Here is a 26325-nt window from a genome sequence, read left to right on the forward strand (position 1 = left end):
GACAGCTCTCTGTTTTTTGTCGTCCTCAGTTACACTGGTGACAAGTCAGCTGTCGAAGACAACAATTTAAAACGACCATCCTCTGAATTGTTGAAGGAATTACAGACCAAAGCAAAAAGAAAAAAATGGGACAAGAAAAAGCCAAACAAAGACGTTGAAAAATTGATAAACAATTCTACAACAGACGAATTGCAAAAACAAGAAAATACTATATCTGAAGAAGAAAATAACAACAAAAGTGTTGATAAAACTGTAAATGATGAAGTTGCCATTAAACATGAGAATTTAGTAGAGGTTTCTGAAAACGACAAAACTTCATCTGTACAAAGAGCACTCAGCACTAAAAGCAACAATACTGATATCTTAAATGATGATTATAACCCCATAGACCATTTCAAACTTGCAAAAGCTGCTGGATTTACAATTCTAGGAAATGATGACAACATTGCTGTTAATAAAGTGATTTGGGTTGTTATTATATAAGCTTATCGATTACATAATAATTTAGTGAGTGTCAAGTCCGGCAAAATTATGGCTATTGTGTAAAACTTGCAATTTCTAAACGATGTAAAGTTGAACATAAAACTTAAGGTTAAAAGACATCTTCCTGATTGGTTGCTGCATCCATATGTGGTTGAGGATGTGTCATGTGATTTATCAGATGAATCAGAACTGTTTAAAGAAATTGATGAAGTCTTGGTTAAAAATCTGCATAAAATGGGCATAAGGAGGTTTTTCCCCGGTATTTAGATGTACTACATTTTCATGCATATTACACAATAATATACCATGCTAAAATATACACTGTATTTCTTCTGTGTATCCAGTTTTTGAGTTATAATTACTGTACATAAATTAAATTAGTGATTGCATAATATAGCTATCATCATATCGGTGTATCTAATACAAGTCCACTCTAACAGAAACCTATTTCTCATTCTTAATTCAATCTCGTTGCATTCCTTAGTTCAACGCTGCCTTATACCAGCCATATTGAGAGACACAAAATTTGGTGTAGGCATATCCACGTTTCGTCCAAATGATATTTGTGTCAGTGCGCCAACTGGCAGCGGAAAGACGATAGCCTTTGCATTACCCATTGTTCAGGTACACTTTATACTCAGAAAACTCTCCGTGATTTCTTACACATTTTAAAGGCAAATAATAATGAATTTTATTTTGAATATGCTTTTAGTCACTTTTTCGTCGTGTGGTTCCGCAAACTCGAGCACTGATCGTTTTGCCCACGCGAGAGTTGGCGGCACAAATTCATGAAGTTTTTATGTCTTTATGTGAAAATACATGTTTGCGTTGTGTTATTTTAACTGGGACCAAGGGCAGCCTTGCACAAGAACAAAGTCTTCTACTTAACTATGGGTATGTTTAATCCACTGGATTACGCTAAACGTGTTTTAATTATCATTTATTGTATGAAAAGTAAACATTAGTTGTGTAACCTGTGTTTAAAGTCAATTGTTATGGAAAGCATAAATGACAAATTCATATGATTTAACTTTTAAACCTTGCAATTATATGTTCTACTTATCAGGTTTATTACCAACTATCTTTAAACAATTTGATCATTGCACTCAGGAAAACAAAAACACCATCTCCTGCAGATATTGTAGTTGCGACACCAGGAAGGCTTGTTGACCATTTAAATTCTACCGAAGAATTTTCCCTTGAGTATTTAAGGTGAGATTTTAATAATATTTGTTGTGTTATTAGTGTCATAAGTAAATAAATAAATTATGTATTAATGCATCTACTTTTGGATTTTTGCCATAAATTACCAAACAATGCATTTGTATACACCAAGTAGTTTTTCACTCTTTTCCTCGTTTGTTAGGATGAAATGCTTGAATATCATATAGTTCATGGATTAGAATATAAAATGTGCTACACTTGAATGGAGACAATACACATAAAATTCAGATTCACAATACACAATACACAAAATTCAACTTGAAATGTACAATTCAGGGCTTAACAGACTTTACCAAAATTTGAAGGTTTGTTGTAGTTGATGAGGCAGATCGGATGATGGACCAGATAAAACAGGAATGGCTGAATCTGGTTGAAACCTCTGTTTACAAAAAACGTGACAAACCGGGAAGTTTCAGCTTAAAAAATCTCAGCAAACGAACCATTCCGTTGCAGAAACTACTCTTTTCAGCAACGTTGAGCGCTGACCCAGAAAAACTTGAAAAATTGAATTTATTTCAGCCACAGTTGTACACGGCTGTTACAAAGTCATTAGAAGCCAATGCTGAGAACAACGATAACAGCACAGGCCAAACTTTTGTCGGAAAATATACAACTCCACTAGGGTTAAAGGTAAATTAATTCTTTTAAAACTTTTTTCATGTAATGGCGTATTAAGTCTGTTATTGCTCATTGAATGTTAACATGACATATAATTAATAGATGTTTAGAGCAATTTATTCATTTACTAATTTTTTTTTAGGAGTACATGATAAAGTGCAGTGCTGGGGATAAGCCATTGATCATTCTTCATATTGTTCTGCCATTAAAGAGAGTTCTGTGTTTCGCTGGCACTGTCGAAACCACTAGGAGACTTTCTGTTCTCCTGCAAATGTATGCTGAGACATCCGGCAAGTGGATATATAAATTATGTAGTTCTTTGTGTGTTACAGTGTGTGAATTATCTTAACACCTACTGTTCTACATAAGTTAATGTTATTAACCTAGCGATATTAACCTATTGCTAACTGTAATACAGCATGTAAAAATAATACAATGACATTCTCACCATAAAAGATTTAAATGGAAATTTAGGATCAACACAATAAAAAAAGCAAAATAAAAAATGTGTGATAATCGTAACTTGCACAAAGGCCAGCTCGGTGATCGGGACTCGAACAATGAGGAATCATCGTCGGGTTTAAGTCATGCAAAGACATTTCTCAGTCTGAGTATAAAGATAAATTATCATACCATAACGATGACTTACTGTAATGCAGTAAAAGTTGTGTAATGGCATGTGGTTAACAGAAAAATAATGCATTTGTCTTTCTGAACAGGTGACCATAAAGAATTTAAATGCATGGAATTCTCATCCAATCTTCCTTCTGCCAGGCGTTCAAAAATTTTGAAGGACTTTAAATCAGGAAATATAAATGTGTAAGCTACACGATTGGAATCTGGTTCCTTTTATAATGCAAGAAACATGTTTTGTATTAAACTTTTATTAACGCCCAGCAATTGCCAGCAGAGGGGAGTTGCTTTTTAAACTTTTTTTCCCAATGCTATATTTCATGTTCTTTGTAGCTTGGTTTGTTCTGATTCAATGGCAAGAGGAATGGATGTGAAAGGAGTGTCGCACGTTATTCTTTACGATGCTCCATCGCTTGTAAAAACTTACATCCACAGGATTGGAAGAACCGCCAGGGCTGGTGAGGCAGGCACAGCCTACACCTTGCTCAAACATGAAGAAGTACGTCTGTTGAAACCTTGCTTTAAAGTTGTTATCTGGCTTCAGTCATTGTTTGATGGATGTTTTTTTATTGTTGTAAAGGTTTATCATTTCAAGAATATGTTGAAAAGCGCAAGGAAGAGCATTGAAAGGATGAAAGTTCAAGAGAAACAGCTGCAAAAACTCGCACCTGTTTATGAAAAAGTTTTGCCGTTAGTGGCAGAAAAATTAAAGTCTATGAAAAAGTAATACAATGCACTGAAAATAAATTGAACACGAGTGATTAGATATAACATGAGACGTCGAGACGATGAAGTATAGTCTCACTATTTTCTTGTATAGAATAGCGCCAACAGCTGACTTTACATAACATAGAGATGCTCACACGTTTGCATGTTTCGAATAACATTAAAAGTGTTGATTTAATTATAGGTGTTTAAACATACATGTGATAAAACAGAGTGAAAGGGGACAAATTACAAAGTCTCGTCGCGCTGTAGCGATTAGGCTCGTCTGTCACTTGATAATATCCAAAAAGATAATATTGATTGATAACGATACATTGATTATAATATACGGCAGACTGATACTCGGTAGTTGTTATCTATTGTCTAGTACGGTAGTGAGTATATGTAGGCCTACTGGTAAGCTGCGCAGACTTTGCGTTTGTGGTACGTTTTAAGGAGGCTTCAAACACTTAAAACTAAGATCAATATGATCTAAAATGTTTGAATCATAATTTTTTGATGGTAGTTCAAAGCATACTAAATTGACATGCAAAATTTCAGAGAGCCCCCATGCAGGATTTTTCGAGCAACCAGTCTTTTAGTAAATTCATTGCATAATAAAACAAACAAGGATTTTATGGCATTTTTTGTTGTTAAACGCCTCTTTAAAATTGGGGAGACAAGCGAGATGTTACAGTGCAACGGACAAGAGTGGAAGACGCTGTTTCCATTGTCTTCCACGTTGTGTCGTTATAATTATATTTTTGCTACGGTATTCATCGCGCTATTACATAAAGTCATACTTGCCATAAGTTCAATCTCAGTTCACGGTATAATTGCAGACTTGCCGAAGAATAGTTGATTGACAATCTGTTCCGTAAACATGCTATCTATCTTGCACTTTTGAACTTATTGTATTAAGATAACCCCATACTTGTCATCCTATTTTATAAACATGTTATTTACATTGCATTATGAGCTTGCCGAATTCGAAATAACCCCTATGTGATTGACAAATTAATTGGTAAAAAATGATTATCTGCACGATTGACCTCGTATTAATAGCATAGTTAACATAAAAATACACAATGTTCACTGACATTCGTTTCCTTTTATTGAAAATTTCTAAATTGAAATTATCACCTGACCTGTAAAACTTCGAGTCTAAAAGTCCAAATCATTTCCTGTTATTGATAAACGCATTGCGCCTCAAGTTGGAATTCTGTTTCTTTATTATCTCCTTCAGCGTATAAATGTATCGTTGCATGCTATGTTTTTTTAGTATTAGTTTTAGTTTAGTTTAGTATGAGTTCTTTAGTATCCAGTTTAGAGTTTTAAAAGTTCAATGAAAGAGAAGTTATAGATCGTAATAACTCTGTGAATAATTCCTTAAGCCAATGTGAAATGTAGAGTGATGCGCTTGATTGCTAATTGGTTCTTAAAATCATTTTTTTATATATATAATAATATTGTTGTAATTTTTAGTGTTTGTTTAAAGTAATAATGAAGAGTATTAAAACCGATATTAATCAGATTCTCAGTGTCTCAAAAATCATATAAACCATTCAACTGAAGTTTAGGAATTTCTAGACAGAATTCGCAACCTTCTAATCGTTTCCTAAGAGTCAGATTGCAATATATTAAATATCCATGGTATGGTATTTACTGTATAAAATCAGTAATCACCAGGAGTGACAATAACTGGTAACAACTTAATTTAATGATACCAGCTAGGCCTAGTCTACAGCGTTGTTACGCGTTAAGTATCTGAGATATTGAAAGCAAACAGTGAAGGTGTCCAAGTGATAAAATGCACACGTTAACGCGGTAAGATGTATTGTATTGTTTGTTTATCGCCATAGGATTGAGCGGAGCGAAAGTTACTATGCTAGCTTCGTATAGTTATAGCACAATGAAACACATGCTCACGAACAATTAACGAGGAGGAAAAGTGGCAAAGCCCAAGTGCTTAAAACATGCAAGGTAGCAACAACACAATTGTGCAATAAGATGGTAGGTTAGCCGGGTTGCCAAACCCACCATGTGGTTGTCTGCGCTTTTGCCGTCGGGACATCCTAAGTATCTGCTCCGACCTAGGGAGTTTTCTCAAAACAGTTCGTGTTGACACATAATAGGCATCACGGCCATCTCTAACCGGTGCATAGGAAAGGGTGAGAAATGTCTCCGAGAATTTGTATGTTATCCGACTCCATTAAAGGTGCAAGCTAATTCTTGTCAAGCGCGCAGACAGCCTCGAGGTCATCTCATATAAAAACCAGTTAAGAATTTATTCCCAATTAATCGAAGTGAAGCTGATAATGTCAGCGGAATGATAATTAAAGTTACAAATCTGACTCTAACTAAGAAACGCAAGAGTATATAGTTATTATAGTATAGCAATAATTGCCTGCTAAGCAATCAACAAAAGAATGTTAATTAGGCGAGAAAAATGAAAACTTAAAAGGAAAATGTCAAAAAGCGTTGAGCTTACCACAAAGTTATTATCGGGTGTAGAAAGTTTAAAAAAAAAATGAAAGTAGCCTACCATACCATTTTCGAAAACCTACTTGTTTAGTGGCAGGTTAAACTAATAAGTTTTTAATGCTTCTTGAATTTTAAATTCGTATCTAGTTGTTTTTACATTGTCGGAAAGTTTAAAGTAACTTAAATCTAATCTACATACTACTGGGATAACATAAATGAAAAATCTCTAAAGGATTATGCAAAAATATGTAAACTCAATTTGGGGAACCCCCAAATCAATACAGTAAGAAGATTGCGCTCTTTGGTATTTTCCTTTTTGACCTTAATGTTTGTTCTAAATCTTATGCTATGGTCTATCACAAATTCACAATCCCAAAATTCCGACGCTTATCTGTTGTTCGCTTATGCACTTATGTTCACAAAGGCCTAAATGAGAAGTTTTTCAAGTAAGTATAGTTGTAAATTTCACCTAGGGGTGATTTTGCGTGGGAGCAAGGGAACTGTAGTAATGTATTATTGTGTTGTGTAATTTTTGTAAAAAAGTTCCAAGTTGATGAAAGCTGTAGTTGTAGAGGAACTGACCCATTATTTGCACATGTGCTGACTTAATTGGAGTCTACCATACTTCTTTACTCTAACACAGAGGTGTCCAACCGGTGGTATTTTTCAAAATGACTTATAACATCAACTAAATCGCCTTTGTAATTTATGGCGAACTTACATTCCGAGAAATTGGCATTTATTGTTTGCTTTCTTTGTCTATTGCTCTATACTATAGAGCAATAAATAGTAGAGATAATAGATAATATAAAAACTAGAGCAATAGATAGATAATATACTATAGTCTCTAGTGCAGGGGTGCACAACTGTTCAAGTTAATTTTATTGCATCACAATTTGTTTCTAAGATTAGAATTTTGGTGTGAGGGTTTTAATTAGAAATTAGCCGTAAACACTCAAGTGGCCCGCGCAATCATTCGTAAATCGCATGTGGCCCTTTGGCCAAAAAGGTTGGACACCCCTGCTCCAACATTACCATGAAGTAAATATTACCTCAGTTCTTTAAATGTAAGTGCAGAAGTAAGAGACCTCAAAATTTTTGTTTATCTTTTCTAGAGTGTTCAGGTTATAACATAGGCTAGTATGTATGTAATTAGTTTACGAAATACATCAGTCTGCTAGGTTTGCGATCAGAGAGTGACCATGGAAGACGGTGGTTCCAAGTTCATTGTCAATGGGATGCCGATAAAATGTGAATACATTGCAGAAAACATTTGGGAGGACCTCAGTAATGCTGTCAATAGTGCTGACGATGGTCGAAACCAACCTAGCGAAAATTCTTTAGTCACTGTGGAACTAATATGTGATGTCACAGACAAACCTGAAAGTTTGTTGTTTGACAATTTTGATGAATTACTAAAAGGCAGTGCTGGTTATTACTCAAACAATTCTGATGGAAAAAAGCAAAAAGAGATAACCTGTGACTTGTGCAATAAAAAATATATGCATAGGAAAAATTTGCAGAAGCATTTAGAAAACCATAAAGAAAATCACATACTTCATCATTTTAAGTGCAATACTTGTAATAAGTATTTTTCAGCAAAACATGCCTTAATTGTACACAAGAGAATTCATACAGGGGAGAAACCATATAAATGTAACATTTGTGACCGTACATTTACTCAGTCGGGGGATTTGAGAAGTCACGAACGTTTGCACACAGGTGAAAAACCATATAAGTGCAAACTGTGTTCGAAACGCTGCACTACATCTGGAATGCTTACCATTCATATGAAAGTGCATACTGGAGCAAGGTCTTATAAATGTGAGCACTGTGAGAAGTCATTTGTGCACCAACGCAATTTGAGAAGACATGAGAAGTCTCACCAATGTGATGTCACTTTTAACTGTCCTCATTGCAAATATTCCTATCGAGTCAAGGAGCGGTTAAATGAACATATAAAAAGGAACCATAGATGACGTTGTTTATGATATTTTTATGTACCGTAAAGTGTAATTAAAAATGTACTCAGCAACACTGCTGCCATAAAATCATGGGAATGTTTTAAACAGATCGTGCAAGTACTAGTACTGTGCATACAACTATGGTTGTGTTCCATTTTGTCAAGCTATGGCAAACTCTGGAAGTAAGTGAAGTGTATTGACATCTAGGGATAGCCATTTCGGAATATCAAGTTAAATTCAAAAGAAATTAAATTGTTTACTATAGTTTATCTTACGCCGTATGTGTTAGAAATTAAAAGGTATGTATGCAGAAAGTGAGGTATGTAAAGTGCTTTGACTTTTAAAAAACTTTCATAAATTTAAAGGGCTATAAAAGTACATATATTTTTTAACTTTGTTATTTGGTTTATAGTGAACTACTCAGTAGTTAAGTATCCATAGTTTCCTTACATTGGCTTAAACAGTGTTTTATTTGTATAAAGTTGCTTGAATGTGATTTGCAATCCGTTTCAGATTAAAGAACTTTAGCTAACTTATTTATTAGCTGGTCGAAATATACTTCCAAACATCTATTGGGCTCATATATTTGATAATCACACAATAAAAGGCAGGTACTGAAAGTAGGAGATTTTAGCACAGAACTCGCATTCACGTGAACCAGATTTGGTGCTCGGTACCACATTACAGCAGCATTTTGGAAATACATTCAAATATATGAAATTTGGTGATGAAACTGGTTTATGCTTAGCAAAATCTTAAATTAAATTGTATATGAATGGTATGGTGTAGCTATCCTCGGACTGAGGGAAGTCTTGGGACACTTAAACCCATTGATGATTCCTTATCGCTCGAGCCCCAGCTACTGAGCTAGCCTGTGTGCAAGTTCTGATTGTCACACATTTTTTAATTGTTTTTTTTATCAGATTGTCCAAATATAGAACTGTCCACCACTGAGCTGGAGCAAGTGTCGTTAATGACTTGCCAAAGGGTATCACGATGGTAGCGTCACTGGGTATTGAATATGGACAGCATATTGCGAGGCCAGCACTCAGTAAATGAATGCATTGCAACATCCAACAAGCTTTTGTACTTTGCAGTACTTCCACGATATGGGAAAGAAATCAAGGTTACAACTAAGTGACATCCTTCTGTGCCATTGAAAGTTTATTATTGAGTAACCAGTTAACATGCACAGGCTAGATTTCATCAGTGGATAAAGCAATACAAAACGGAATTGTACAAAGCCACAGTCTATCAAAATCTAAATGCATATAAACTTCGTTGTATCAGCTATTACAACAAATGAACTTCATGATAAAAGCATTTTAATATTCAATAAAGCTTATAAATCTAAAATAAAGTATAATGCTACCAAAACAATGCCACCATAACAATTTGATGGTTATCTATAAACATATAACTAAAGGTACATTGATAACTACTACCAGATATATTGATTTATCAGATATATATTTTTAATTGATCAGCCATGCAAAACCCATTGTGCAATCATTCGAAAAATAGTCACCGTGGTTAGAAAGGCTGTGACAGCTTTCAGCACTGCCAGAACAAAATGCAGATTTGCAGTTAAATAGAGCTGCTGAATGTACGTTTTTTCTTCTTCACCTAACATATTCATATAAAGTCTTAAGACCTGACGGAGGGATTTCATTATATCTTATATGCATTTGATTCATCACAAAATGGACCGCTCGAGAAATAAGGACAGAAGAAGTTTGCCGCATAAGCGCTAAAACCCTGTCTTGTACATGGCTAATAGTGGGTCGATTTTCTGGGCATTCATCACAGCACTGATGCATGGTATTAACAAAGACATCAAAAATGCGCAAGTCGTCACTGGCAGTTTCAACTAGTTCATCTCGGATCAGTGGAATGCAATCTTCAGAAGGAAGAGCACCGTTTAATATGGCATCGGTAATGTTTTGGCAGTTCTGTCTCTTATATGGCACCTCCCTGGTGACAACCTGGTAAATTACTCTTCCCAAACTAAACAAATCCATTGAAGGATGCTTCTCTGTAAAGACATTGCGAAGAAATTCTGGTGCAGAGAAGACAACAGTATGCAAGCGTGATAGTTGGTGAGGTTCGAAGCTACTGCGATCACAAGTCTTCGCTGCAAGCATGGCAGCGCCACAATCGGCTACTTTGACATGTAAATATTCTGTCAGCAAGATATTGGTGGTTTTTAGGTCTCCGTGAACTTTATGGTCTTCAACTCCACTGTGTTGTAAATACGTGATGGCTTTGATTGTTTCAAGAACTAATCTAAGCCTCAGCTTCCAAGGAATTTCAGTTACAAGGCTATTTTCCAGCAGTGTGTGCAAGCTTCCACCTGGCTGGTAGTCCATTATAAGTGCAAAGAAGTGCGACCAGCAAGATACTCCATGAAAACGGACAATGTTTTCATGATTTATTAAAGCCATGACCTCAGCTTCCTTTTCCACCAACCGATACACGTCACTGTGTCTGTCCATTGTACCAGTGACAATGAAAATTTTGGCAGCAGCGCAGCCGAGTTTTGAATGATAGACTTTGTGCACTTTTCCGTAACTTCCATGTCCTATTTCATCAGAAAAACTTGTCTTTACTATTTTTGCATCGTAGCTACGAGTTGGTTGCAGTATTGAAGAAACACGCGAGCTCATTTTCTACTCTTCTGTTAGTCACCAAGAATACTGTGTACAGACTCAGGTCACATCGCTCTTCAGGGATTCACAACAAGTCACCTCTGTATGTTGCTAGACTGATCTAATATGAAAAATCAATAATTTTACAGCATCATAAAATCCAATATAATATGAAGAAACTATGTACAAAACATATCAAAAAGCATTCAGCCAAAATGGTAACATGAGCATAATGTATACACATAAGGAAAGCATATTTGGGGAAAACAATGGACTTCAGGCACCAGCATGTGATGCATTGCATGATTTGCGGTTACTGTCTACTTAAACGGTGGAAATGCGGTGGTGTAGAGCTGATTGAGTGTGACAGCTCTTTCATCAAAAATAAAATATGCAGCTGAACTTACGATAACCTTTTCAAGGCTTTCTATGACAGAAAAGTAACGTTTAAACAATTACAAAATAAAACAGTATACATTAAAAAAATATTTACACGATCTAGAAGTTTTAATGTGTTACAAACATTGGCTTGAAGCATGTAAAGTATTGATATGAAAACTTAAGTGAAGTGAACTGCCTTGCAAGTCACAATGGAATGTAGTCAAGCAGTTCACCTCTATGCAACCATAAACAATGGATGAATACGTTTACAGCACTTTCTTGCCTAAAACTAAACCAAAAAATCCTTGCAAAAGTTCATAATATTAAAAGGATAACCAATGATAATTGCAAAGAATGTGATGCACAATATTGTAAATAATTTACTGTTTAATGATGATGAACAAGAGAAATATAATTACATCAAACAGTTAGCTTTATCAAGTTTTTCACCATTAAAGCATGGCCTAAAAGTTGTGACAGATACCAAATAAGAATACTTATCTCACAAAAAATGACAGTGAAAACTATTGAAATGCATAACCATCAAAAACTAACAAAATCCAGTGAAAAAATCGGGAAACATTGTAAGAGAATTGTATGCAAGTCAGAAACATTTGAAATTTGGTACAATTAGCCAGCAAAAAAAGCTGTCATTATATAACCAAATCTGTTAAGGGCTTGCGCACTTCGGGTTCACTTTCATTTCGTTGTGTGTTCATTTGATTCACAACCACAAGCACTGCTTTTGCCATTACTGTCGAGGACACCGTCTCAATGAGATTACGTATATTTTGTTGCACTATAAGAATTCCCGGTCGCCGACTACGGGAAATTGTGCAGCAACTTGCCATCAACTGACGGAAGAAATCCAAGATGACTAAATCTTCATCAGCGTTTGCAACCATCTCAGCACGAATTTGATTGATTTTTGTATCTGAAGGCACTGCTCCGTGAACGATTTCATTTGTGATGTCCTGAAATGTAGCATCATAGAAGGGGGTTTCTCTAGTAAGCAGTTCGTAAGTCACACGGCCCAAGCTATAGATATCCATGTCTGGGTGCCGCACGCCAAAGACATCAGACAGAAATTCCGGTGCAGAAAACACAACAGTGTGCTGGCGCGATTTGCTGTCGTGACGTGGGCTGGTCTGATCACAGGTCTTGGTGGCAAGTGTTGCCGCACCAAAATCCCCAACGCGAACATGAAGAGATTCACTTAACAGAATGTTACTGGATTTCAAGTCTCCATGCACTATGCGCTCATCTAATCCAGAATTGTGTAAGAAGACAATGGCTTTCACTGTTTCATATACAAAACGAAGCCGTAGTTTCCATGGTAAAAGGCTAACTTGATCATTTTTTAGTAGATCATGTAGACTTCCTCCTGTTTCATATTCCATGATCAGAGCATAATAATGCGACCAGCAGCAGATTCCATAAAAACGAACAACATTTTCATGGGAGGCTAAAGCCATAATATTAGCTTCGGATTCAACGATCGCATGTGTTGTACCACGCTGCCTCTCCACAGTTCCAGTGACTGAGAAAACCTTGGCTGCAGCACACCCATACCTTGTATTGTAGACTTTTATTACACGTCCATATGTCCCTGATCCAAGGTCATCACAAGCTTGTAGACTTGATTTTAAATCACCAGAACGAAATACTCGATGAGCCGGCATTTTCAAATAGTGCACCGGTGATTACTTAAAAAATAATTAAATGTCTAATCTGTTGAACAAAATAAAGTGATATGGATATGACCTACATTTCAGATGCCGATATAGAAATATAAATAATTGATAAACCTAAAACAACATGAATAATATCAAGGTCATGGTGTATCTATGAGCTCTAGTTTAAAAATTTTGAGAAAATTCCCCTCAAAGTATTGAAATAATTGAGTATATTTATGTACAAATTTATTTTACAATGTAGGGCTAATATCTGCACAAAAACTTAGGTCTAGGTCTAGGGCAGTGTTTCTCAACCCCGAGTCCGCGGACTCATTTGAGTCCGCGTAAGGTTTTTGTGAGTCCGCAAGCCCATTAATTTACCGTATATAATTAGGCATAGGTCATAATTTTCGCGACGGTTCTTCGCCTCAAAAAGTAGGGGTCGCAAGAAATACCTTGGTGTGTTGGATAATTTTGGTAATTACAACATTCGTTTGTTGGTAATTTAAAATAGTCTGATTCAGAGTCTTGTTTATTTCTATTGTTACGGTGGTGGCAATCCAATCCAAGAATTATTCCTTAATTCTTTCGTTCTCTTCTGCTTCTTCCAATTCCTGGCGTGCAAATCACCTCCTTTTTTCTCTTTTTTAAAAGAAGTTCCCAAGTGTCAGAGCTTTTTTGTTTCTTTCCTTCTCTCGCAATGCAATTTCACCAGCGCACGTTACACCAGGTTGTGCTTGCAAATGTCTGTGCATAAGCCAGTTTAGGCATTATTGGTGGCGAAAAGACCTCGCCATAGTTTTCAAAGAAGTTGTTTCTGTTGTCAATTTTATTAAATCTCGTCCCTTGCACACTCGTTTATTTCTTGTATCATGTGAAGAAATGGGGGCAGAATACAATGGGCTTCTGTTCCAATTAACATTCGTTGGTTATCGCGAGGAAAGGTACTGGAGCTAGAGAGTGGCCAACCTTCGAGATAAAATCAGCACCTTTTTGAAAGAACAGAAACATGAATTTGTTGATCTCTTTAGCGATGACAAATGGATTGCCAAATTGCTTTTCTTAGCTATTTTTTTCAGCCATGTGAACCAATTGAATGGCTCTATGCAGGGAAAAGACAAAAATATTTTAGATGTAACAGAAAGCATTGATGCGTTTGCGCGGTATTCGTCGGATCTTTCTTGAGCACCTCGATACATTTGTTTCAGAGCTGGATCGATATATTCCTTCCCACAGTTATAACAAGATGTTTAACTGGGTACGAAATACTTTTGAGGTGTCAGCGTTAGAGGTTAATTCAGAAATAAATTGCTTCGCTGAACAGTTGATTGTCCTGCAAAGTTTACAGATGTGGAGAGACAAGTTCAAAATTGTTTCTCTGTTTCAATTTTGGGCGAATGTTCTTTCGAAGGAACCTAATCTATCCGACCTCTACAAACAAGCAGCAATAGCTCTTTTGCTTTTTTCCGACTACATACTTGTGTGAAGCTGGATTTTCAACTTAACTATGCTTAAAACCAAATACCAGAACTAACTTCAACCGGAAAATGATATCAGGTGTGCATTGACAACCATAATTCCTGATTTCGACAAACTTGTGAAGCAAGTCCAGGGACAAAGTTCTCATTGAGATAGGTTGAGCAAAGGTCGTAATTTTCAAGGTTCTCACTGAGATTTATAGTGCATATGTGCCCAATAAACAAAACGCTTCTGCTTTTTTATCTTACAGTTTTAGTGTTGAACTAACTTATTTTTTATTCCTATTACATGAGTCCGCGAATACTTATGTTAAAAGGAAAATAGTCCATGGGCTAAAAAGGTTGAGAAACACTGGTCTAGGGCAATCACAAAAGTTCTGCAGTTTCGACAAGAAATCATGTGAGCATATACACAACGTTTGGCGCACACTGAAATGTCAAATCTTTGTTTATCTTCATTAAAATTGACGTTCAAACAAACCACTCTTTTTTTGCTTATTTATAACAAACCGGAGTGATAGATAAACTATTTACCGTGAATGTTGATGAATCGTGTGTGTGCAGGTACCATGCACGCTTTCCATTGGGCCGTGAACCATTAACATTAAGCAGGGACTGATATTTTTACACAAAATAAAAAATTTCAAACCAAAATAATGTTCATTTCTGTCATTAACTACTAAACTGCCTATATATACTACAATACAGACATTGAACCAAATTTTTGAATAGCCTACTTATCTGGGATGTCACCTAAACGTAGGACTTTTTCTATGTAACGCAGTAATGGATGTAAGCTAGGCTACCACAAGAAATCACAACTGCTATGTAATCGTCAATATGTAAATGTTATCGGCCTGGGGTGGGACTATGCCTATAGGCTATACTTTGCCGCAGCTACTCACAACACTTATCCACGGCAGCCGTTACCTGAGGTGCTTAAAATTATCACAGCTTAAAAGTCTCCGGCACTCAGTTAAACGAAACCGAGGCTTAATTGAGTCAGTTGATTCTGTGGCTGAATCTAGTCTCCAGATAGGCTATGCCAGCCTTTAAAAACTCACCTATTTTCGGAATTAGTCTGTATGACAACACGCAGTGTTTATAAGTTAACCATCATTTGAAGAAAAGCTGATTTTCCAGATTCCCCAAGCAAAACCACCCAATTATTCCCCGACAAAGTTGTCTTTTGGGAGTTCCTTTATCGCCGTTGCGTATTCGCCCATCCAAAAGACATATTTCTGCAGCTGGAAGAAAAGTGGAAGTCTTTCGAAACAAAAATCACCTTTCCTTCTCTGACTTAGATGGAAAAATAAGTGTATTTTCCTTGTCTTCATTTTGTACTGTGACGGTTACGTCATGAGTGTTGAGTTGTTTTCGAAATGCTGAAATTTTGTTTTGAGATTTTGCAATTCAATTGTTGACCGGACTTGAATTCTCCTTAATGACGTTCAGATAAATTACCTCGCTTGAACTGGTGTGCCATATATATATCGATGTAATGTTTGCAACCCTTCTTTTTACGTTATCGATTTCACTGGTTACTACTGCGCAATGTAACATTCAGTAAGCTTTGCCCGAAGGTGAAAGCCTTTGTATCTGATAAAATAAATAAAATGGGAACTTTATCATTTAGTAATATGCATAGACAGAATTTAAGCAACTAACAGCATTGTCACTCCGTTTGAGAAATGAGAAGTCATACCATCGAAGCAGAAGTAAAACAAGTTATCAACCATCAATCGTCCTCACTCTTATTGCTACAGCCGCCAGTGAAGCCGGTCTTTATGGCGAATATGTTTGTTGTGTAATACTTCACACAAGTAATACGGAAACAAATCTTTATTTGTTATAGTACCAACAATAATTTTGAAGTGGCAAACCAACCTGAATTATTTCGACATTATAAGCGATTGTAATTGTGAAGATCAAAATACTCAATGATGACGCAAAGTCTTGGTTTTCAGTGATGTATGCCTACCATATTTTTATCGCCTAAAAAGAGGACAATTTCCCGAGAAAGTAGAACAAATAGTGTTTTACGTTTAAAGAATTTATCACATCTTTTTCGATAATTGTACGCATATGTACAAATAATTCTTTCAGCTTCAAAATCATTACGTCCTTTTCTGAAACAAGGATACTTCTGTTGCAGTTCATCAGAAAACAAAGTAGTTCATCAGAAAACACCTATTCCTCTTTGGCATTATTGCTTAGCTTTAATTAGCTTTTATGGTTGTCTAAATTAAAACAATGATAAAAAAATGATTAGACCTCAAGCTGTCGCAGAAAATTCATTTGACTTTACTAAGGTGTCATGCCAACAAGTCACATAAAAATATTATCCTGTTGAAAGTAGCCTATAAGCAAGAAAACGCAAAATGCAAAAAGGAGGCAATTTGGGCATTTTTCAGTGTCCTCGGAGGACAATTCATTTTTCTTTAGAAAAAGGACATTTGGCAGCCCTTACGTAATTGGCAATAAATTCTTTGCTACTGCTAGGTGGCAGTATGTGAACAATATCATCAGTTCATCACAGTCACGCGGTGATCCAAATTTGTGAAACTATTGCATTATGGCTGCAGCTTTTGTAACTTGGACGTAGGCTACTACGATCTTTGTCGTGACGCGATTTTACATCTAGAACATTTTCACCGGAATAAGTTCAGAATAACTTCAGTGATGGCAACCATAGTATATTTATTGAGTGATGTTGTTTAACCAGTCTATATGTAGACTGTCTGACCATCTACGACGAGGTTAGCACCAGATTTTTCGATCTACGCAGTCAATGGTGAAAATAATAAATACATTACAACAAGCAACAATTTCTCGTAGCTTTTTCATGCTTAACTAAATATTACCTTTTTTAAATTATACCGGGATCGTTCGGTATATTTTTCGCCGAGTAGCCTACTGTACCCGAACCGTTACCGACGGTACTTTCAAACTATCGATTGCCCACCTCTGGCTTTGACTTGTATTTTTCCAAGTTTTCCTGTTGTTGTTTCCCTGACTACCCTAACACTAGTAGACAGTGCAGATTATCAACAGTTAAGTTATAAGTTCAGGGTAAGAATTAATTGGTTAGTAGTTACCACATTATCAATATACTGAGATTTATTAAAATGAATAGATTGACTTTAAGCTAAAACCAAAATAGCAAGGTAAGGTGCTATGGTAGGCGAAAGTTATCGACGGCAAGCACATTGAAAGGCGCTAATATTAATAGCTAATATTCGCTGGCAGAAATTTCACGGTTGTCGAATTTTCACCCAGCAGTTATCTTTGTTGCAATATCCGATGACTAATACGTTGTAATCATGGTTGCCGTCCTTATTTCTAAGATTTGTCTTTATTTTAAAGGTCCGTGTCTTAGAAAATATGTTTGTCCTTTTTTTCTAAGAAATGTCCTTATTTTCACTTGCGTCCTTATTTTCGTCCTTATTTTTAGGGCAGAGGTTCCTATTTTGGGCATTTTGACACCTTTAGTATACCATTTTGTACCAAAGAGATACCAAAATTAAGAACATGCAGATAGTGTCTTTTTTTAGGAACATTTTTAGAACATTTCTCCAGTTGTGCACTGTTTAAGGTTGCATTCGTCTTTCGTTTCCTAGTCGTCCTTATTTTTGAGTTGAGACCGATGGCAACCATGGTTATAATACTAGCTAAACACTTCCACATACGTAGCTCAGAATTTATGCAAAACACAAAGACAATTCATGACGACACAGAACATGTCTTTTTTATGAATTGGTCGGCGCCATTTTAACCGTTTTACAACCGTGGCAATAATTCGTGAATCACTTTAGCCGTTGTTATAACTTGTAAACCATAGTCATTAAATTTAGACTTTAGAACACAATAAAGATTTAAATCCACTAACAAAAAAGGTTGGTATTGTACAGTATAGCTACAAGGCAAAGTTACGCGAGTTAGATGCGTGAATTTTCAAAAGAAAAAGATACTTTGTTGGTGATAAAAATATTTATCGAACGTATTTTAAAGGTGCCACGCACAACAAAAGTAGGAAACACTGTTTTGTGTGGATGACTGGATGTAGAAGTAACGCTATAGCTTTAATAAGACTTCCTTATGACAGGTCATTGTAACTATTACATAGGCTTACTTCAACCAGTTACTGGTATAGGCGCGTGTGCTTTGCACAACCGCACGTATGTTGGTGTGTGCGCGCGAGAATTTCTATTTTTATTTCCTCATGACGTCTAAACGCCAAAAAGGGCATCACGTGAGCATGTTTTTTCGTCTTCCAAATTCGACGAAGTCACATGATTGTGATGGAATAATTAGAAGTTTCAACAAGACAGCTAAGTATTCTCATTCTTAGACTAACCAAACAATTCTGACGAGTAGCGGTATTACCACACCGCCGATTTGAGGTTGCGTTACAGCTTTAACCACTTTGTATTTTGTTTAATCTGCATTGAAAACGCTATCTCGTTAATGAGATTAGTTTTATGTCAGTAGAGTGAACAGACACTACAGATAGCCTACAGACAAAAATAGTTGACAGTTTGATAGTTAATCAACGACTGTAATATAATCTTTTCCTTTTGTACATTACGTACAAGATGGTCATTGTTTAATGACCACATCATTTTCATATGAAAAGCAATACAAGACATGGCAGAATTTGTGATTTGAAATGAACATAAAACATATTTCGATGAGTTGGCGTCTGAAATACAGATCTAGAAGCTTTGAACCCTGACAGTACAAGTACACATCGCAAGATGTTCAGTCTTCACTGCGTGTATCATGTAATACTGAATTAGAAATTACATACGTAGGCTACGCAACAGAAAGAAATGGATTCGAACGGGCCTAGCTAGTATAACAGGTTACTGGTAAACAAGAAATAATTTCAGCATGAGCTAGTAATTCCTGTGATGTGTGTTTGACCGAATAAAACTGACCAATTTTAGGTCATCGAAACTTTTGTGACGTATAAAAACGTCATAATGAGAGAGAAAAATCTACGTCGTTTTGCGCGCGCGTGACTCAGCTTTTCAATTACTAGCGTTAAAAAGCTATGATCGGACGCTAGAATTAGATTAATGGGTCTTTGCGTCTTGTGTGCCTTACAAATACATTCATAGCTGCTTGCTGTAGGTACTAGATATGAATCAGCGGTTATGTTTTGAAGCGGTGCGTATGCGGAAGTGGCTACCGTAGATTTTATTGTTGCACCACGCATATATGTCATGTAGACATGACTTTAACACTAATGGAAGGCGAAGTGAAATTTTAATAAAGAAGTATACTGTAGGTAGGGTAGTTGTCTTACGTGTTATATCAGATTTAATCTTGCGTCTCGAGACCGACTGGAAGAATGGTATTTTAAGCAATTCTATCAGTTCCGCAAATTTCTAGTTCACAACAATAGAAAACTATTTCGTACATTTGGCATAGCGAGGATACGCCCCGAACTTTTATGCTAGACAAAAGGCTGAATAGCTTCAAAATAAAACCAGAAATGTCATCGTTACTCTCTCAGACCAAAAAAGAAACCTTCGTACACGTTTAATGTTTAAATAGGTATAGATTTGCCAAATCACCGTTGTTGATTTTTGTCGGTGTAATACGTAGATATGCCCATTGTTCGCTTCATGGAAATCTGCCACGGGCAAGCATGTTGCTTATTTTAGTCTCGGGTGCTTGTCGATATATTTGTATATGCACTCTATTCAAATGTGACTAAAGGCAGTGTTGATATAAAAAACAGAGGAAGGAACGTGTTATTAATTTATTAACAGTTCTGTTAGCAGTGTTATAGAAATGTTCGTAGTTAAGAGAAGCCAAGATAACGATGTTTACTTTCACAGAAGACATTTAAGCGATAGTGTTTTTGGAGTTACTGCGATGTTGTCGCTGTATAATAAAATAGTTCTATTTGTCCTGGCTTGTCAACTGTGCTTTAGCTTGGTCAAGGTAAGCTTTGCATTTTTAATATAGACTATATAATGCTGTATGTAGACACGCCATGCGTTCCGACGTTCCATGAATGGTGACAGTTCGAATAAGCTCGTGGCTGAAAACACTACTTACGTAACAAACGTGTCTGCTGGTTGTCCAGTTTTAGGCACAAGATTTCCTGTCACTCGTTCTTATAATCGCAGCTGAAACAAGAACTTGCTGTATGGGAACGCCACACAGATGTCTTGACGTGTTTCTAGCCAGAGTAAAACTACTTTTGATGAAATCAATTTTTCCTTTTTTTGTAGTTGAATAACGCACTTCATTTCATAAGAAGTCTTTATTGGGAACTTATTAGTAAACTCAACCCGAAAAATTTTACTGCGTAGTGTAGAAGGTATTCGGCCAGGGTTGAAAAGAAAACAACTATAAAAAAACGCTAATGTTTGTTCGCTGTTTGCGCTAACAAAAACAAATGAATCTTTTAGCGTTACATATAGCGTTTTTCAACGCGCTAAGTGGATATAACAAACAAATGAATTTTTGTGCTATAAGTTTCGTAAAAGCTCAATACATAGCGTGCAGGGTGTGAAGTTGATAGCACTACGTCAGATCATGACTGCTAATGTTCAAATTTCGTGTGTTAATATGGCTTGGTTAAGAACATGCATTAAATCCCCGTTTTTAATCAAAGAATGACCAATAATTTCGCTTTTGCACACTTAACCATGTGAATGGTGGTAAATTGTTCCGGTGGACTGTAAAATCGAAACCAACGTACGGCTTGACGCTGGAACTTTATTATTGTTTTATAATTTTGTTATACAACTTTTAGCAAAAAGTATTCCTGAGTTTGTGTTTTAAAATTTGCTCTCTTTCAACGAGTTCTTGTTCCGTCACAATTTCCTGTTGAAACGTAACAACGTCAGAGAAAAATATCTCGTCACAACATTAAAACTTCCGAAAAGTAGGGACGTAGAGAAATGCTGACAAATTTAATTTTGTTTTTCAGGCTTCAGAGATTTGTGGAAACGGTCGATATTGCACCGGTAAGCATTTACGGCCTAAGGCATTTACGATTACGGTGGAACTGATGAAAGTTTTCAACAACAAAACTTTTGTTTGTCGTCATTCATTCATACCATGCTGAGTTTCACTGATAATAAAAAGTATAAAATGTGAACGTAAATGTAAACTGCATACGTCACTAGGGCAAACTACTGTGTTATGAGTTTAAGTTAAAAACATTTCTGATGTAAGTTACTTAGCATTGGGTATTAAACCCAGATCAACCGTGTATAGCTATAGCTATAGGCAGGGTTGCCATCAGTCTCAACTCAAAAATAAGGACGACTAGAAAACGAACGAGGAATACCACCTTAAACAGTGTACAACAAGAGAAAGCAACCAATGTTCCTAAAAACAAAAAAACAAAAAAAAACAAGACACTATCTGCATGTTCATAATTTTGGTATCTCTTTGGTACAAAATGGTATCGTAAGGTGACAAAATGCCCAAAATAAGGACAAAAGTGCCCACCTCCGCCCTAAAAATAAGGACGAAAGTGAAAATAAGGACATTTCTTAGAAATAAGGACAAATATATTTTCTAAGACACGGACCTTTAAAATAAGGACAAATCTTATAAATAAGGACGGTATGGCAACCCTGGCTATAGGTTTTTTCCACTCCCTTAACCACGGTTTAACCTTTAAGTTAAGTTAAGTCCTTTTTTCACGCGCCAGTGGGGAATAATAATGACAAACTGTTTCGCTGCTACACTTGTATGCGCTATGGTGGAACCTTCTTTATCCGTTATTTACTAAAACTTTTTTTCATTTTAAGATAGAGGCAGCTCGTCTGCATATTGCTGTAACAGGAATTACCTCGGAAATTACCAATGCTGTTATAGAACCCGATACTACACTTCGATTTGGTCATTGTGGTGTAAGTATGCTAGCACCATTTTAAATATGTGTAGTACATGACTATCTCAGCGAGTTTGGTTCGCATCGTTTAATCAACTTCCATGAGCTTTCTATAATGCTAAACATTTCCGATGAAAATGTAGAAAGCTGCTATTAGACCAAGTTCGATGTGTTGTAAAGCAGCCGGAAGACTGCTCGCTTGGATTCTAATTTTTCATTTTGTAGATTTTTGGTTTGGTCTTGCTATTTTCCTTCTTCTAATATCGGGATGTATCGCCGGTTGCCGACGACGACAATTGCGCATGCGCATGCAACAGACTATGCCTCAGACTCATACGGTACACGTTGCCACGGTAACCATGGCGGGACCCGTGGGACAGCAGGTAAATTTGATTTTGTGAAGAATTTTTTAGTTGAATAAATAACCCTTAACAAGAAAAAGAAATATTTAATTATCAATTTTAGCATCTATCATACCGAATAGCTATTAAATATAAAACAAAAAACGATAGCTTTAAGTAAAGAGACATGTATCGTATATTAGTGCAGGTTATTACCAAGTCCAACAAGAAAAACATAAAATACTCTTTCTTTTCACAGAACCCAGGCTACGTGAAACCAACCAACGATCTGCCACCATCCTACAATCAGATCCAACAGCAGGGAATCTCGTCGCAATTTCAGGAGTTTTCAAAACAAGAAACCGCTCCACCTTACCCACCGCAAGGTTACGCTCCGCCCCCGTACCCCGCCACTCAGCCCGTTCCTTACCCCACTGCGCAGGGGTTTCCCCAGCCAACAATGGCTCCTAACCCAGCGCTTAATCACTGATTTTTTGTCGCCGATGTTGTGGTGAAATGAGTTGTGCACGCCGGGGAGAGCTATGCATGTAACAAATCAGTGACAGGGGTCATTTGGAAGGTGTTTTTCGGTAATTGGTTTCATATATCGCTATGAGTTAAAGCACATATACGTTTTCCATGTCACGGTAAACCATTTTAATATTTTAATTTGACAACGTTGTCAAATTCGTGTGTTTCCGATATTGTTTTTATCATTTACTGAATATTGCAGCCTGTGTACATAACGTATGTATTGCTTTCTGCAGCTTTTGTGATTTCACACTAACGCACTTTTTTATGGTTTTGTCCACTTTAGCGATTGTCTACTGCTTTGCTTTAATGTACTGTGAATAAAACAAATGTTGACATTCCCTTGCACGTGCTTTCTATGGAGTTGTATAAAGCGTGTCATGTTTTGAATTCTTATTCTGATTTTTGTGTCATTTATGTTGGTCGTTCGTATCACCAATACCCAGCAACCCTATTTACAATAAAGCTTCTCAATAAACTATTAATCTTTGGCCGAGTATATTTAAGTAGTGTCTGCCGAAACCGGAACCAACCAAACGAAGATTGAAAATCAGTTGCCTCTGAGGTAGCAAGTGCCATTGTCATATTTTATGGACAACGAAAGTCATGCCAAAGCTAAATATTTCAGCAGCAACCAGTGTTGTAATGTTATATGGAAGCCGTATGTATAGTCGCTGTTTGCGCGGCTGAATACAAACATGAAAGTTTGTGGTGGCACAACAATGTTATAGAACTTGTTCCCAAACGCTTAAAACAAAAAGCGAGAAAATTTTACACTTATTGATTTCGTGAGGCTTGTTTCGTGGCCACCGTCAGTAAGCTAAGGAATAGCTGTTGGCTTCAAACAAGGATAATTATGAATGTCGAAGTAGGGAATAGTTATGATCGAAACCTGAAAGTCAGGTACAGCAGTGATTGTAAAAATTTTTCTTTACCGTGGTCTATTAACGATATCAGAAAAAAATTTTGCATCAGATTAAATTTTAAAATTCAACGAAGAATCATTTTATGATCCACGCAAGTGTTTTAAATCTAAGCGAGATACAAAACTGACTGGTTTTATTAATTATATAGAAATAGTTTGATTCACTGAATTTAATCGTGTGTTTACTAAACATAACTCTCAGCAAGTGAACACCCGTCTAAGTAGACCTGAATCGAAAAGTATTTCAAAATGACATTGCTTAAATTCACTTTGGTGACTTCCATGCTTCTTTGCCAGGCTACAGTAAGTCGTCTTTAAAGTATATTTCTTTCTTATATTTGTTTTGCTTTTGCCATTTAGTCATATTGCGGTTAAATACGGGCATTAGTTGTTATCAAAAACTATCTTTATCTGGAAAATATGATGAGATTTAGATTTCTTGCTCACAGATATTTTCATATTCAGTTAATTTGAAACTGTTTCAGAGTCATGAAGTTTGTAAACTCGGACTTGTGTGCCCAGGTACGTTCACTACCGACCTATTTTACATTCATAAAACTTAACAATTTGCCAACTATCAAAATAAAAACCTTTCGCCGAAAATGTTTATGACAATGATATTATGTTAATCTCTTACCTTTGATTTATGTACAATTTACGTAATGTACAAACACATACAGACATGGAACTCTTAAACGGATACTGCTGCGGTTCTCTTTATGAGGATGCTTGCTGCTTTGAAAAGTTAACAATAGTGGATTTATGGTGTAAGTATATGACGGTTTATTAACTACATTACAGTGTTATACTAAACATTGTTAACTATATGCTAACAATTGATGAACAATTCCGCCCATTAACAAGCAGCTATATGCATGTTGTATGACAAATGTAGAGATAACATGCTCCTTAAGAAAATCCAACACATCACCCTATATCCTGTATACAGTGAATAGCAATCAATAAAATAATTACCTGAACAATTGTTCAGCTCTCTTATGAGGTTTAGGCGCATAAGATTTAGATTAACTTGAATATCTATCCAAATGACGGAGCAGGACTTTTAAGGGCCAGTTTATACATTGACAGATTTCTGGGTTGGCATTGGTTTGGCGGTTCTCGTGCTCAGCTGCATCCTCATAAGGATATGGGCATGTGTGATCAACCGACGAAACGTTTACGTAACTCTGACAAGACCTAACCACCCTAGCGAAGTTGAAATAGAGGTATGGGGGTATTGTTATGGTGTTCTGAGGCCTCTTAACAGCATTACTTTCCAAACCTAGCCCACTGAACATATTTTTACATATGCCATATATTATGCCTATACGCGTTAAGTGGCTATGCATAATATGGTATTGGAATTATAACTTACGCCTTTAGCTATTTTGACTGCCTTAAGTTTCAAAGTTGGGGGTAGAATAACGCTGTTGTAAATGTTGTGTGCAAGCAATTACGAAAAACATGTGATAACAATGAGAAATGAAAAAGATATGTACGTTATTGTTAAAACACATACACACTTTTTATTAGGATCATTGCTACGGTTCTATCCGCTACCCACCGCCATATCAACAATCTCAAAGTCAGCCAATTGCTGCGAAGGACACAACACAAGTAGTTGTAGAAGGGAACCGTCCACAGGCGTATTGTTTTCGAGGCACGCTGAATGGCGCAGTCGGAGAACCACTTTGATTATGTCTGACGTCTAGCTATTAGGCATAAGCTTTATTATTCAATTTACATTTTTCTTTTTACGTCATATCGTCCTATTAAAAAATAAATCAAATAAAATATAACGCTTGAAATAAACAATTTCTCTTGCAACTACTGCAATGTCGTCGGCTGAAAGCGCCGGATCGTTTAAGTAGATTTTTGACAGTGGAATATAAACTCTAAAACGTTCCTGATGGGTTGAACGTTGGCAAAGAAATTCACGTTTATTCTGAAACTATTCAAAGCGGAGCTAAAGGCCACAAAAAGATGGTTTGAAATGTACGATTGCTGCGTGGCTGCAGGTGCACACAACTAAATCCTTGCACACCAGCAGTGTGGCACTACAAGGTTCATTATACGTCATTAATCACACCAGCAGTGTGGCACTACAAGGTTCATTGTGCGTCATTAATTAATGCGTCCGCATAGGGCGTGATGTACCTTTTAAAGGGAACTTGTCCACAAAGCCGAAATTCGATAAAGACAATATGCACGTGAATACAAACCTATGTGCGAGCAGGAAGCAATAAGAAAACAGAATGGGAAGTTTTTATCGCTAATAGAATTTTACATATATCATATGAAAGCTTTAAATATCGTTAAGAGAAAAGTGAAAAGAGAACGTAAAAATTTAATAATGACGTCGTGCAT

General features: G+C 36.3%; 5 protein-coding genes across 7 annotated transcripts in view; 3 read left to right on the top strand and 2 right to left on the bottom strand.

Moving 5' to 3' along the window:
- LOC143465008 (ATP-dependent RNA helicase DDX51-like) overlaps positions 1-3710 on the top strand; it is a 20928-nt gene extending 17218 nt beyond the window's left edge. Inside the window, exons 2-11 of one of the 3 annotated variants that reach the window (XM_076963113.1) lie at positions 30-459; positions 592-742; positions 968-1107; positions 1196-1377; positions 1594-1695; positions 2013-2337; positions 2468-2615; positions 3045-3144; positions 3292-3457; positions 3539-3710. In XM_076963113.1, the coding sequence (XP_076819228.1) occupies positions 30-459; positions 592-742; positions 968-1107; positions 1196-1377; positions 1594-1695; positions 2013-2337; positions 2468-2615; positions 3045-3144; positions 3292-3457; positions 3539-3685 (1891 nt within the window). In that variant the 3' untranslated portion in view covers positions 3686-3710. The remainder of the gene's footprint in view (positions 1-29; positions 460-591; positions 743-967; positions 1108-1195; positions 1378-1593; positions 1696-2012; positions 2338-2467; positions 2616-3044; positions 3145-3291; positions 3458-3538) is intronic. The other 2 variants (XM_076963112.1, XM_076963111.1) reach the window with 2 other exon arrangements.
- Positions 3711-9244: 5534 nt separating this feature from the next.
- On the bottom strand, positions 9245-10777 carry LOC143465015 (receptor-interacting serine/threonine-protein kinase 1-like). Its single transcript, XM_076963130.1, has one exon. It carries the CDS (start codon positions 10775-10777, stop codon positions 9734-9736), a length of 1044 nt encoding a protein of 347 aa, XP_076819245.1. The 3' UTR covers positions 9245-9733.
- A 102-nt stretch (positions 10778-10879) lies between these two features.
- On the bottom strand, positions 10880-12891 carry LOC143465016 (uncharacterized). Its single transcript, XM_076963131.1, has one exon. The coding sequence runs from the start codon at positions 12820-12822 to the stop codon at positions 11794-11796; it is 1029 nt and encodes a 342-aa protein (XP_076819246.1). The 5' UTR covers positions 12823-12891; the 3' UTR covers positions 10880-11793.
- A 7190-nt stretch (positions 12892-20081) lies between these two features.
- LOC143465666 (uncharacterized) lies at positions 20082-23373 on the top strand. The gene is made up of 5 exons (XM_076964073.1): positions 20082-20249; positions 21247-21283; positions 22079-22180; positions 22387-22544; positions 22762-23373. The coding sequence occupies exons 1-5, from the start codon at positions 20097-20099 to the stop codon at positions 22990-22992; spliced, it is 681 nt and encodes a 226-aa protein (XP_076820188.1). The 5' UTR covers positions 20082-20096; the 3' UTR covers positions 22993-23373.
- Positions 23374-23796: 423 nt separating this feature from the next.
- Positions 23797-25785, top strand: LOC143465504 (uncharacterized). Its single transcript, XM_076963834.1, has 5 exons — positions 23797-24261; positions 24444-24480; positions 24639-24725; positions 25048-25184; positions 25492-25785. Exons 1-5 carry the CDS (start codon positions 24208-24210, stop codon positions 25651-25653), a joined length of 477 nt encoding a protein of 158 aa, XP_076819949.1. The 5' UTR covers positions 23797-24207; the 3' UTR covers positions 25654-25785.
- The last annotated feature ends 540 nt before the right edge of the window (positions 25786-26325 follow it).

This window comes from Clavelina lepadiformis, chromosome 7, assembly GCF_947623445.1.
Source record: "Clavelina lepadiformis chromosome 7, kaClaLepa1.1, whole genome shotgun sequence".
Taxonomy (NCBI): Eukaryota; Metazoa; Chordata; class Ascidiacea; order Aplousobranchia; family Clavelinidae; genus Clavelina; species Clavelina lepadiformis.